The sequence below is a fragment of the Equus przewalskii genome, chromosome 19, assembly GCF_037783145.1.
Source record: "Equus przewalskii isolate Varuska chromosome 19, EquPr2, whole genome shotgun sequence".
NCBI lineage: Eukaryota > Metazoa > Chordata > Mammalia > Perissodactyla > Equidae > Equus > Equus przewalskii.
In genome coordinates, this window is record NC_091849.1 from 62,347,081 (window position 1) to 62,359,834 (window position 12,754).

At 37.6% G+C, this 12,754-nt stretch overlaps 1 protein-coding gene across 28 annotated transcripts in view; it reads left to right on the forward strand.

Annotated features, from left to right (window-relative positions):
• FAM135A (family with sequence similarity 135 member A) overlaps positions 1 to 12,754 on the forward strand; it is a 112,525-nt gene that overhangs the window by 46,550 nt on the left and 53,221 nt on the right. For 13 of the 28 annotated variants that reach the window (XR_011529838.1, XR_011529839.1, XM_070584851.1 and 10 more), the window contains 6 exons: positions 1,318 to 1,457; positions 1,561 to 1,631; positions 3,033 to 3,206; positions 6,822 to 6,948; positions 7,644 to 7,797; positions 11,761 to 11,838. Coding sequence is in view for 20 of the 28 variants with exons in the window: in XM_070584851.1 (XP_070440952.1) it covers positions 1,318 to 1,457; positions 1,561 to 1,631; positions 3,033 to 3,206; positions 6,822 to 6,948; positions 7,644 to 7,797; positions 11,761 to 11,838 (744 nt within the window). In the remaining 8 variants the exon portion in view is untranslated. Of the gene's footprint in view, positions 1 to 1,317; positions 1,458 to 1,560; positions 1,632 to 2,727; positions 2,853 to 3,032; positions 3,207 to 6,821; positions 6,949 to 7,643; positions 7,798 to 11,760; positions 11,839 to 12,754 lie in introns of those variants that run through there. The other 15 variants (XM_070584862.1, XM_070584863.1, XM_070584853.1 and 12 more) reach the window with 5 other exon arrangements.

Sequence of the window (12,754 nt, forward strand, 5' to 3'; positions counted from 1 at the left end):
TCCCCTGCACTGACAGTAGGCCACCACCCCGTATGGACACCCTCCTTGCTCCAGTTGGACTCTGGTATCTCTCTCTGAGCTCCCTGTCCCGCCGAGGTGCCAAGCTTGCTTTGTCTCTTGCTTAAACATCTTCAGTTTCTTCAACTGTTTCTCACATCACGTTATTGCAAGAGGATAGAATAAGACAGCAGGTGGGCTATTGGAATGACCTGACACCAAGAACTCGGAGATTGACCAACCTTTACAGGTAAACGACATAGTCTTCCATGAGGCTGCTCTCAATTTAGACGCCAGCTGCAACTTCAGGGGTCCACAAGATACCCTCACTTCTGATCAGATGGCTACAAATTTGGGGTTTCCATTACCCCCTCAGGTTCGATAATTCACTACAACAACTCACAGAACTCAGGAAAGCTCTCTGCTTATTATTACAGTTTTATTAAAGCAAAGATAGAGCTAGATATTATAGCAGATCAGAGCCAGCCAAAAGAAGAGACGCACAGAGTAAGTTCTGGGAGGTCCCAGATTTGTGAAGCTTCCATTGTTCTCTCCCCGAGGAGTCAGGATGCATTACCCTCCAGAAAATCTGTATGCGACAGAACGGAGAGTATTGCGAACCAGGGCGGCTCACTCAGGCCTTGTGTCTAGAGTTTTTATTGGTGTCTGATTACATAGGCATGGTTGACTGAATCATCACCCGTGTGGCTCAGTCTCCAGCCCCGTTCCCCTCCCTGGAGTAGGGAGCTCAAAGCCCAACTCTCTAATCGTATGATTGTTCTCACCGGTGTGGCCAGCCCCTGTCCTGAGTCACCTCCTTACCATAAACTGTCTGGGCCCACCACGAGTAACAAAGACACTCCTGCCACTGGGTAATTGTAAGGATTTAGAAGCCATCTTTCAGGAACTGGGGACAAAAGCCAACCAGATTCTTTATTACAAGGTTTAGAGGTTACCTCCCAGCAACCAGGACAAAGGCCAACCGAATTCCTTAGTGTGGAGCTAGGGAAAACTAAATTGCTTCCTTCTGTGGTGGACAGATCAGTCGTTCACTCTTAAAATAGCTACCTTGAGATTCCCTCGTTTACCTTCTTAGATTAAGTTGTACAACAATTTTATAATGGTTATAATGTACTTACTTGTTCATTTTTTATCATAGGAATTAATAAAGTTTCAGAAATGTTCTAATACTGCTATATAAGATGATAATGGTGTTGGAGTAATGTAATCAAGCTTACAATACTTTAAAGTAAAAGTATTAATTCGCTTGTGTTATATTTTTGCCTTTTACCTGTCAGTTATATATCTTATCTGTTTTAGGTATGACTTTAGCCTTTCCAGCTTCAGTTCATGATTCTCTGATTTGCAGTAAAACATTTCAAATTCTTTATAAAAATGAGGAGGTTGTTTTAAATGATGTCATGATCTTCAAAGTTAAAATGTTGTTGGATGAAAAAAAGGTAAGCATCTCTTCCTATATATTTAGATAGTTTTTGTAAAGCCTCAAGGTGTATTTCTCACTTTCTAAAAATATTCAAAAAATATATTATAATTTCTCTTCAGATTGAAGAAACCCTTGAGGAAATGAATTTTCTGTTATCCTTGGATCTGCACTTCACAGATGGAGATTATTCGTAAGTAGGCTAATCAAACAATTAAAAATCTTTAGTTACTCATGACGGTTATGTGTTAGTATTAGATTCCCCATTTTCTTCTTAGAATCTAGCCCGTCCCCTTCTTGTTTATTTTGAACTACTCTATCTTGTGGGAAGCCTGCCTCATGAGAATGGTTAGGCCTACTCTTGTGCCCATGCTTGTTCCAGGAGCTCCTGGTGAAATCCAGACAAGGTAAACAAATATGAAACAATTTCCTAGATTCTAGAAGTTCCTGTTGATACAAATCCACTGCCATGAGGCATTTAAATATAAATGAGCTCTCTTTCACTGTATCACTGGCTAATCTTTCTTGGTGGCATGAGTGATGCCATCTTTAGGTGGGTCTTGTGGTATTGAGAGAGTTACCAGAACTGATGACTCTCACACTTGGTGGCTGTTTCTAGTTCGTTAATTTCTGGAGCCTTGAGGGAGTTTGGGACGGGCTGTCCTGAACTCGTCCGCACATCTGAACATGCAGTCGCATATTTTAGGGACGAACTGAGCTTGTATTCGTTTAAAACAAGAATCAGAGATCCATTTAACAGTTTTGTTTTGGTAGATCTTTTGTTTTTTTCATTTCAAATTTGTGTGTAGAAACGCTTCTTGAAAATCGCATGTAATTCAGACTGCAGGTAGGATAAAAGACTAAGCAGTCACGTCACTGAAAGGTCCACTTGAGAAGTCCTCTACTCTCATGCAGGGATAAGAATTTTCCACGTGGTAGCTTCTGCTCTCCTGCGATACTTGTTTACTGCAAAGAATTCCTTAAGGGGTTCTTTTTTACACCAAGTCAGACTTCTGTAAGTGGAGTAGGCTGAAATGACTAAGTAGTTCATTAGCTGTAGATAGATGTAATGTATGTATGGGTTAAAGTATGTATGTATTTAGATATCATTTTCATGGCATTTCAGCTTTTTGTATGTGCAAATCTATTGACAAACTAAATATCCGTATAAAATATCAACCAAATTAACCAATTAATAACAAAATTTTGTACACTAAAAATAATCTTACATATCTTTTGGAATTTATTATAATAGGATTTGACCTATGTTACGCGGCAACCTTATAATCAACAGTATTCTCTATGGAGTAAAATTTATGATAAGATGAGAATAATTCCTGAAGTCTCAAAAAGGACTCATTTTATAGGGACATTAGTGGAAAAGTCCATATCACAGACTGATAGAAAACTGTAGGTAAGGTCTGGTTATTTTTGTGTTGTTAGATTTCGTATTGCTGTCTAATGCAAATGTGGTGCTTTCCAAAGTTTTAAAGAAGTAATTAAGTGACTAAATGTTTGGTAGTTTAAACTGCTGCACGAAATACTGGCCACAGTGGCTGTGCTGTGTTCCGTGCACATGTGCTACCTCTCGCAGGGCGGACGACCTGGGCTCCTTGCAGCTGATCAGCAGCCGGACGCTGAAGCTGCACCTGAGCCTCCACAGGGGCCTCCACCACCACGCCAACGTCATGTTCGACTACTTCCACCTCTCGGTCGTGTCCGTCACGGTCCACGCGTCGCTGGTGGCACTACACCAGCCACTCATCAGGTAGATTGAATCACTGCCCAGTCCTGGTTAATGTCGTGTCTTTTGTTCTTAGAGTGAAAACATACACGATGATTTAATAAATACTTCCATTTTATACTAAAGTAATAAAATAATAAAATTTAAAAGCACGGTAACATTAGATTGACAGCTTATTTATTACAGAAATATGGAGCAGTCTTTGTCAAATAAACTGACTAAGAAAAATGATGCAGTTTGGAAATAACTGTACAGCGTGGTTTAGTCTGTGCCTGTGCTTTTCTGCAACGCTCAACTGGGGTATTCAGTCTCTGAAACAGTGTGTTCATTTTTTCTTAGCTTTTTTGTTTGTCTCTTCTCTGTATGGGCTAATTTGATCTTCTTAAATCTATACTATACAATAATTCTTGTTTTCTAAGTCATTAATCAATTTTATGGGCCTTTACTAAGCATTTTTAAACTGTATACTGTACCATTTTAGCTTCGAGGTGCCTAATGTTCTGGATCATAATAAATGCACTGGGATAATTATTTTTTCTGCCCACTTCCACAAGGAGTCAGAGTGTCTTTCATTAATGTAAGAGTACAATTCAAGCTCTTCAGTTTTTACAATAAAACATCCTCCTTGTGGTGTGGGCAACAAATACACACCTTTTTTTTTCTTTTCTTTGTCTTTCTTTCTTTCTTTTTGGTGAGGAAGATTGGCCCTTAGCTAACATCTGTTTTCAGTCTTCCTCTTTTTGCTTGAGGAAGATTGTCACTGAACTAACGTCTGTTGGCAATCTTCCTCTTTTTGCTTGAGGAAAATTGTCACTGAGCTAACATCTGTGCCAGTCTTCCTCTATTTTGTATGTGGGGTGCCACCACGACATGGTTTGACGAGAGATGTGTAGGTCTGGGCCTGGGATCTGAACCCGTAAACCCTGGGCCGCTGAAGCAGAGCACACGAACTTAACACTACACCATCAGGCCAGCCCCTAGATACTTTTAAAATTAGTAACTTCTCTGAAAAGACTCCACATTGATATGATTTCTGAACTGCCTACTTTGTAATTTCTGACACAAATCTGATTCCAACAACTCATATTAGGGATGACGCTTAAGGGTTATGATGTTAAACTGATTTATCAGAAAACTAAGTAGATAATTATGTAGAATTACCCTCAGAATTTATAGAAGACCAACACAGTGTAACACGTTGCCCACAAGTAGCAGCCTCCTGTGGCACACCCTTACGTCATTTTGAAACCTGTGTGAGAGATCTCCCAGGGCCCTGGGCTGGGGAGTCTCTCTCCTGGTGACGTGCTTTGCCTCCTTGCTCTACAGTAAGAGCAGTAACTCCTTGTTTTGCCATCTCTGTCCTACCTCCTAGGCCTTTGAGAGCTTGTTCTCAGTTTCTATAACTTTGGTAAGCAGGAAAGTGTTCCTATTATTATATAGAATTTTATTATAAACTTCAAAACAATTTTAGATGATTGAATAAATTACATGTAATAACATAATAAATGAATGAAACTTCTTTGACAAGAAAGTGGGGTTTTTTGAAATAGAACTTTCAAGTAAGTGGTATACAATATTACTTTTATATGAATTACATTTTAGGTTTTAGTGCTGAAAGTTTATCTGTTGATAAAATACATCCTGTAGTTTTCTGAATCTCTTATTTTTGTAATTTCTGTAGGAGTCCCTACTAAACTGTCTCAGCAGGCCCTTCTTTATGACCCTGGCTCGGTTTCTCTTCTGAGGACCGTGCAGACAGTTCGTGGAGGTCTGCGCAGGCTGCTGATGTTGCCTCCTGAGGCCCTGTAAACAGGGTGATGGTGTTCGCGTCACTAACGCAGCGAGCTGACCGCCTGCTTCCTCCTGCGACGCAGCGCGTTTGCCGCAGCCCCACAGGAGAAAGCGGAGCTCATCTCCTGGAGGCCCTTTACTGGAGGGAGAAGCCGTTTTTGGCTCAGAATCTGAAGCCAGGAGGATTAGCTGTCAGCTCTGCTTAGTGGCTGGGAACGAGGAGGAGATACGGCATCAGCGAGGTGGCTGTTCTTCACCTGGGTGCCGGGACCCTGACACGCCCTCTCCTGCTGCTGGACCTTTGCCCTGCGAGAAGTGGCGCCTTTGCTGCTCAGTGCCTGTGCGAGGGCCTGGAACCTGAGCAAGAGGGCGGGCGAGCTTGGCTGGTGGCGCACCGGTGGAGGGCGTGTGCAGGGCCACGTTCCTCGCTGTTCAGGCTTCGACAGTCTTGCCTAACATTTTGTTACAGGTGGATTTTTTATCTTCTAATCACAATGAAAAAGATTTTAAATTTACAATGTTGTCTTTTTAAATGTTATTTTTATTTAAAACAATTTCTATAATCAACCCAATTATAGATACTAGATCAATTATTTAAAGTAAGTGGGACTGGGATTTCTTTTTTTGCTCCTTTTTTTACATAACCTGTTTCTTATATTGGGAATTTAAGTACAACTTTTAAGACTGAATTCTGGAAAACATAGTAGCAAGTGGAATTTACCATTGACTTAACAGTTCCCTTCTTTGCTGAGATGTAGATACCTTATTTTTGCAAAGCAAATTGATTTTGCACATGGAGGCTGCTCTCTGGTATGGCAAAGTTGATTTACTTTTCTGTGTTCTCCCTTTTGCCAAACTGCCGAACAATCCACATGCTTTGGCCTGCTTATAATTAGCCAGTACTTCATCTCAAATAAGATTGTATATGAGTTTTAAACATTCAGACAGATTATGCTTCTTATTCTGTATAATTTATGGTATCTTAAATGTAATGTTAATGCTGACAGCAGTATGTGATTGAGATGGTGCCTTGAAGCACTTATACAGGTTATCTTAATGGAGTTTGTAGCCTTTTACTGAGAAGAAAGGAAATATCCTGTTTTTGAGTAATAGAGTCAACAAGTAGATTTAGTAATTTTTCTTTTTCTACATTTAAGTGGTAGCTTTTTATTTCTGTAAGCAGCATCCATAATTGATTGTGTTAACTTTATAAACTTGGTAACCAGTTCTGACTGATCAGTATTTGTGAATTAAAGCTTGGCTCTCACATGTCATTTAGCTCCCCTGGATGCACCCTGTTTTGTTTTGTTTTTTAAAGATTGGCCCTGAGCTAACGTCTGTTGCCAGTCTTTTTTTTTTTCCTTCTTCTTCTCCCCAAAGCCCCCCAGTACATAGTTGTATACTCTAGCTGCAGGTCTTTCTAGTTCTGCTATGTGGGACACCACTTCAGCATGGCCTGATGAGCGGTGCTAGGTCCACACCCAGGATCCGAACTGGGCTGCCAAGCAGAGCGCATGAACTTTACCGCTCCGCCGCCAGGCCGGCCCCCAGCATGCACCCTGCTTTATCTCTAGGATCCCCTGAGACTCCTGGAAGCCCACTCATAGAGAAGTTGTCTCAAGCATCTAGTCTTCGTTTTTTTTATATTCTGTGTCTTTTCATAACAATTCAAATTATTAAAGGAAAAATTATGAAACTACTTTAAGAATACTTTACAAATCATAATCTTGCAAAACCCTTGCTCTTTATTCTCTTCCTATAAGATTTTCTTTCATGAGCATTTAACTTAACGTTCAAATAGACCATTATGACAATAATAAAATAGTAATATAATACTTATTTCTCCAGCTTTCCTCGCCCTGTGAAGACTACCTGGTTAAATAGAAATACACCAGCACAAAACAAAGATTCTGTGATTCCTACTCTTGAAAGTGTGGTCTTTGGTATTAACTACACAAAACAGTTATCGCCAGACGTAAGAACTGATATGTTTATAAATCCTCTTTTCCCTCTTATTTCAAATGAAATGTCTTTTAACTGTTTTATCCGTGCATGTGATAGTTCTTTTATTAATTATTTGAGCTCATCAACTTACAGATCTAATTAAATATGATCTTAACAAATTGGTTGGTTCCATTTGTTTATTATGAAAATTAACCTGATACTTCAGGATTTTACCAGATTTAATGGATAGAGATCTTTGACAGCAGTGCATTTTTTAGCTTGTTACTGTCACCTCTTGCTCCTTGAATAGCACTGGTAGAATCCTTCTGAAGGAGCCTATAAAGAGCCGTTGCCAGAGCTGAGAGCCAGCTGACAGTAGGGCAAGCACGGCCATTACTCCCCTGAAAGGAAAGAGGCTCTACTAAAAAGAGCGCCTGTGCCACAGTCCAGATGTAATTAGAATCTCAGATTTTCAAGCCATGTTCCAATCTGCATGTTTTAAAAGTCCACTGTATCAGAAATTACTAGAGTTGCATTTCATGTGTTAAAATTACTTGTATGAACAAGAGCAACTCCCTAATATGTTGCTGAATTTCTTACATGTTTTAGAGTAACTGTAATTAGCAAACGTTCAGAGTTTTTCGTTTATTTTTCCGTGTTTTAAATGTAATATTTTTAGGTTTCTGGTTACTAACACTCTCTGTCCCAAATCTGTCCTTCGTCTAGGGTTGCAGCTTCGTCGTTGCCGACTCCTTCCTGCATCACGCCTATCGTTTTCATTATACACTTTGTGCCACTTTGCTCCTGGCCTTCAAGGGATTGCACAGCTACTTCATTACGGTAACAGAAGAGATTCCCTCTTGTCAGAAACTAGAACTGGGTATGTTAAAAGCACCAGACCTATGCTGTGTTCACTCTCTCCATTCTCATGTTGCTGGTCGCCGGCTTCGCCATAGCTTTCTTTACTAAACTGTGATGTCTGTGTGCTTCACTTTTACTTCTCTCCCAATTCCGTCTTTTTCGACCCTTGATAATTGCTTTCTACAATCAAAACTTTTTTTGTGATACTGAGAAATAACTTCTTGGTGCTAAGTTTGAAATGAGTCTTTTGATAGATTTTTTAAAAAACGTGTCCATATACCACTCCTCTTAAAATATAACTAGGAAGTATACTAGAAAGCAAATGTAATTATCTGCTGAACCATGGGAAGGTAAATCCATGCTTCCAAATATTTAACAGTCTAAGCAGATTGTAGGTGCTAGGGATGTTTTTATATACATTTGATTATAAGTGATCTCACACCTTATTTCTTTTATTTCACTTTAGAGAATAAATAACATTACTCAGTTTTAACATTTTGAAAATTATTTAAATCATTGAAAAAATCACTTTTCAGTTTTAGTCCAACAGTAATATCTGCATATATGTTGTAGTATATAATAAAAAATGGTATTGCCTTGATTTTGTATACCATTTGTAGTTTGCAAAATGCTTTTACCTGTATCATTTCACAGAAGATAAATTATTGGGATTAGCAAAAAGAAGTTTTTATTCAGACTTTTTGTGATAGTTTATAAGCTTTTATTTTCAAGTATCCACTTATAGCTTATCATAAAAAGCACATTTTAATTATCTCTTTAGAATAAATTATTTTTATCATTATATACTTAAATAAATCAGGAATGACTTTTTAAGTTTTACTTAAATTAATCAGTATTCTTTGTTTATTTCTTTGTTCCCCAAGGATCTCAGTCTTTTAACAATATTGATGCACAGTCATGCGTCACTTAATGACAGGGATGTGTTCTGAGAAATGTGTCATTAGGCGATTTTGTTGTTGTGTGAACATCACAGAGTGTGCTTACACAACCCTGGATGGTATAGCCTGCGACACACCTAGGCCGTGTGCTACTAACCTGGGACCACCGTCATACACACAGTCCATCACTGACTGAGATGTTGTTATGCGGTGCATGACTGTACTTTCAAAAATAGTCACTGTTAATGAGAATAATTCTTGGGTTTGAGACTAATTAGTCTATTTTTATAATTGCCTTTTTTGGGATACAAAAATATTGTAAGTGCGTACAGTGATTTGTACTTCACTTAAATTCGGCTGTGAGACAATGCTGGATGTTTTGCCGCTGCCTATCAGCAAATGTTGCAGTGGATCTGGTTAATCCCATTGTTCCGTCACTTTGGCTCACACTTTCTTGACTTGACTAGAAACAGCTATCACTCAACTGATGGTTTAGAATGCCTGATTCAGGAATCCCAATGTGCACATGGACACACAATCAGTAGGAAAGTGTGTTCTTATTTGCTCCTGTATTCTTCCCCCAGATGAAAATGGGAGTGTGGAAACCTTTTGATTACTATTCTCTGAAATATTCTTTTTTTCCGCTACTTCGTGTACTTAGAACCCTTCTGTTTCTCTTAGGAAAATCCTGTAGGAGCAGAGATACTGCCTCAGATTTAAACTCTTTTAAATGTTCTTTTGTAACAACGAAAGAATTGTTTGTAGACTAGAACTAATTTAGGCTATCACTTATGCTAAATTATTGGAAAATTATGTTACATACATTTTTAATTTGGTTTTTTGGAACTCAAACACGTTTTCTTAGGAGAATTAGAAATTTTTCTTAATTTAGATTTAGTGACTGGACCACAAAACTATTAAACCACAGTATTAATGAAGGACAATACTATGTGCCTGAAAAGTAGTGTTATGAAAAGTAGTGGTGTGAAACTTAGAAGGCGTGTGTAATGGTATTTCTACAGGAAAAGCCGTCAGTCGTTTCGATGTGGAATGCTGTGGTGGAATTCGTGGAGGCATTCTCTCGTAGTGCTCAAGAGAGCATATTTGGAGCCGTTTCTGCCGCTGACTGGCTTTGGGATGCTACATACAGAGTGGTTTCCATTTGAAAGACAGGGATCCAGATGTGGCTCCTGAGTCAGGAGGGAAAGATGAGGGCATCATGAAGGCAGAGCGTGTGAAGGAGCTCTAGGAGGGAGTCTTCTCATGGTGGAATTCCCTTGGGCTTTGATGAGCTCCCACAGTCGGGTACTAAGTGGTGCTGAGGAGAGAGCAGGGTCCCTGTCTGTAAAGGGCTCTGACCTCTGCTCCTCCCTTAGTAGGTCATCAGTTCAGCCTTGGGATGGACAGGAGAAACTCACCAGCAAGATGGGACTTCTTGTGGTTTTAATGTCGAGAGCTGTGTATGACATGGGCCTGTAAGTGCCTGTACAGGGAGGATGTCCCTCTGCATATAATTTTCAAATAGATTTAACACGTAATATTCGTGAATGAAAAAACACATGAGCCATATGTTCACTTAGAAAAAAATATGTTTCTCTAAAAGGAAGTAATGTTTATTGGTAAAATTTATGATTAGTAATTCAAAAACACAAGCATCTCTTTTCAAAGGCAAAGATTTATTTAAAATAGCTTAGACAGTATTACCACTTTATTACTAATTTATTAATGTAACTTCAGCATGATTATTTATAAGGTTTTTAATTTTCTCTCAAGTAAGGATGGCTTTTACATCATATATATTACTTTGGGCTTATTGATGTAGAAAATATCATAATTAAAAGAGCCTTTATATTTAATTTCAAGAAGCAATTACTAAATGAATGTCAACCATATTCCAAATTATTTGCTTAAAATATTTTATCAGAAAATAAAAATCTAAAGCAAACCCAGACTTTAGTTTTAAATAAGTAAATAATAGCAATAAAATAAAATTATTAGTACCTTACACATAGTATTTACTCAAAATATATTTGTTGAATGAATGAAATAACACAATACAGTTTTTGTTGTTACTTGAAAAGAAGGCATCGACACATAGCTTATAGCAATTGCCTAGCGATTTTTAAAATCAAGACTTATCTTCAGTAAATATTTATTGGTAATACTTTGTGTTATTCTTAAATTTTTTATTACTATTTATATTTTATTTTCTATTTATTGTGCGTTTTAGTTTATTCTTGAATGCATCTTCTAGGAGAATATCTAAAAATACTATTAATTAAAATAATACTATTGGCATATTCTGAACTGTTAACATTATTTTTATTCTAATAAGATTAAATTGTAGGCACTAGATAATATTTCCATAAAACACTGTCAACTAAACATCAATATATTCAACAGGTTTAATAGGTGGATATAGAGTAGTTCTTGATTAGAGGATGTATTATATTTCCTTCTGTTATTTAGCACTTTTCTTGAGTTTTCAAATAAGTATATATTTAAAAGTCTTAAACTCCACCATGCTTTGAAAAATGTATCTGAACTCTATTCCCTCTTTTAAAATGATGCCTTGAATTCCTTTCTGCTTTTGCCTTTTTCTTTTCTCCTAGATGAATGATGTACATTTTTTTGATGACATGTAAATAGCAGTTTTGTGCAGGGAGCTCTTACTGAGAGTGGAAGTCACGGTTTTGGAATCTAGGCCTTGGCAAGTCATGTAACCCTTCCGGGCCCCAGAATCCACACTTGTAACAGCAGGGGGTGGACCTAACTGACCTCTGAGATCCCTGCCAACTTGAAAATTCTGAGTCTAAGAAATTAAAACATAAAATAATATTGGGTTATGAAATGTTGAGTGGCGCATACATTTAAGTAGAAAAAGAACAAAGTAATATAAACTTGAATGTACATCATTTGTAATTCTAGTAAGCTAATTAACTAACAGATTCTGCTTTAGTGTTCTGATCTAACTGCTCTGTCAGATCAATACTAAGTCTATTAATAACAAGTTGGAAAATTCTAGTAAACTTTGTTGTGAAAGGAGTATAGTAACTAGTGCTGTGTGCAATCCTTACAACTAGCCAAGGCCAACACGCAGGTCCTTTATGAGCGCCTTCTCAGAAGAAAACAGCCACGAGCCCAGAAAGACACCTGTCTAGGTACGTTTACAAATAGGTTAAGTAAATAATTCCTTTTAATTAGTGTGAAATTTTGTTTTAATTTAGTGTCAAATTTCATAAGTATGTATGTACTAATATAGCATGTTTCTACCACCCTTATTTAAGAACTTACTTTCAGAATCATTTTGGTTTGTAAATAAGCTTTATTTAATTTCTTATTTAACTTGTAATGTTAAAGTGGAAATGGTAAATGCACAGATTTCTTTGGCTTTTTCCATATTCCTTTTAGAGTTCCTACAAAGAGCGCTTTTTGGAAGCCATGTTTATTGCAAGAATTTATTGGTTTGATGATATTGCCTTAAATTTGTTCAAAGTCAGTTTATCTTTGGGTAGGGCTAATGATAATGAAATGTGGTTTAAAAACTGAACATTTCATAATGTATATAAATATTGAATCACTATGATATTCACCTGAAACTAGTAGGATATTGTATGTCAATTATAATTCCATTAAATAAAAAACTGGGGGCCAGCCAGTGGCATGGTGGTTAAGTTCACACTCTCTGCTTTGGCAGCCCGAGGTTCACAGGTTCGGATCCTAGGCGTGGACCTAGCACTGTTCTTCCAGCCATGCTGTGGTGGCGTCCCACATACAAAATAGAGGAAGACTGGCACAGATGTTAGCTCAGGGCCAATCTTCCTCACAAAAAAAACAGAAAAAAAACACACACTCTGAAGCTGAATTCATGCATTACAGAAATAAAGAAGAGAAACATCTTCAGTTATCTGGTTTTGTTTTTTGAGTCAATTTGCACTTATTTTTTATTGCTTGAAACTTAAAAAGCAAAGTAATATCAAATCACCGCTATTCAGTTATGTTACATATTTTAAAGGAAGTATTTTGATCTCATTATTTTATTGATATATTTACCTATGTATTTTAGACTTTTGTTCC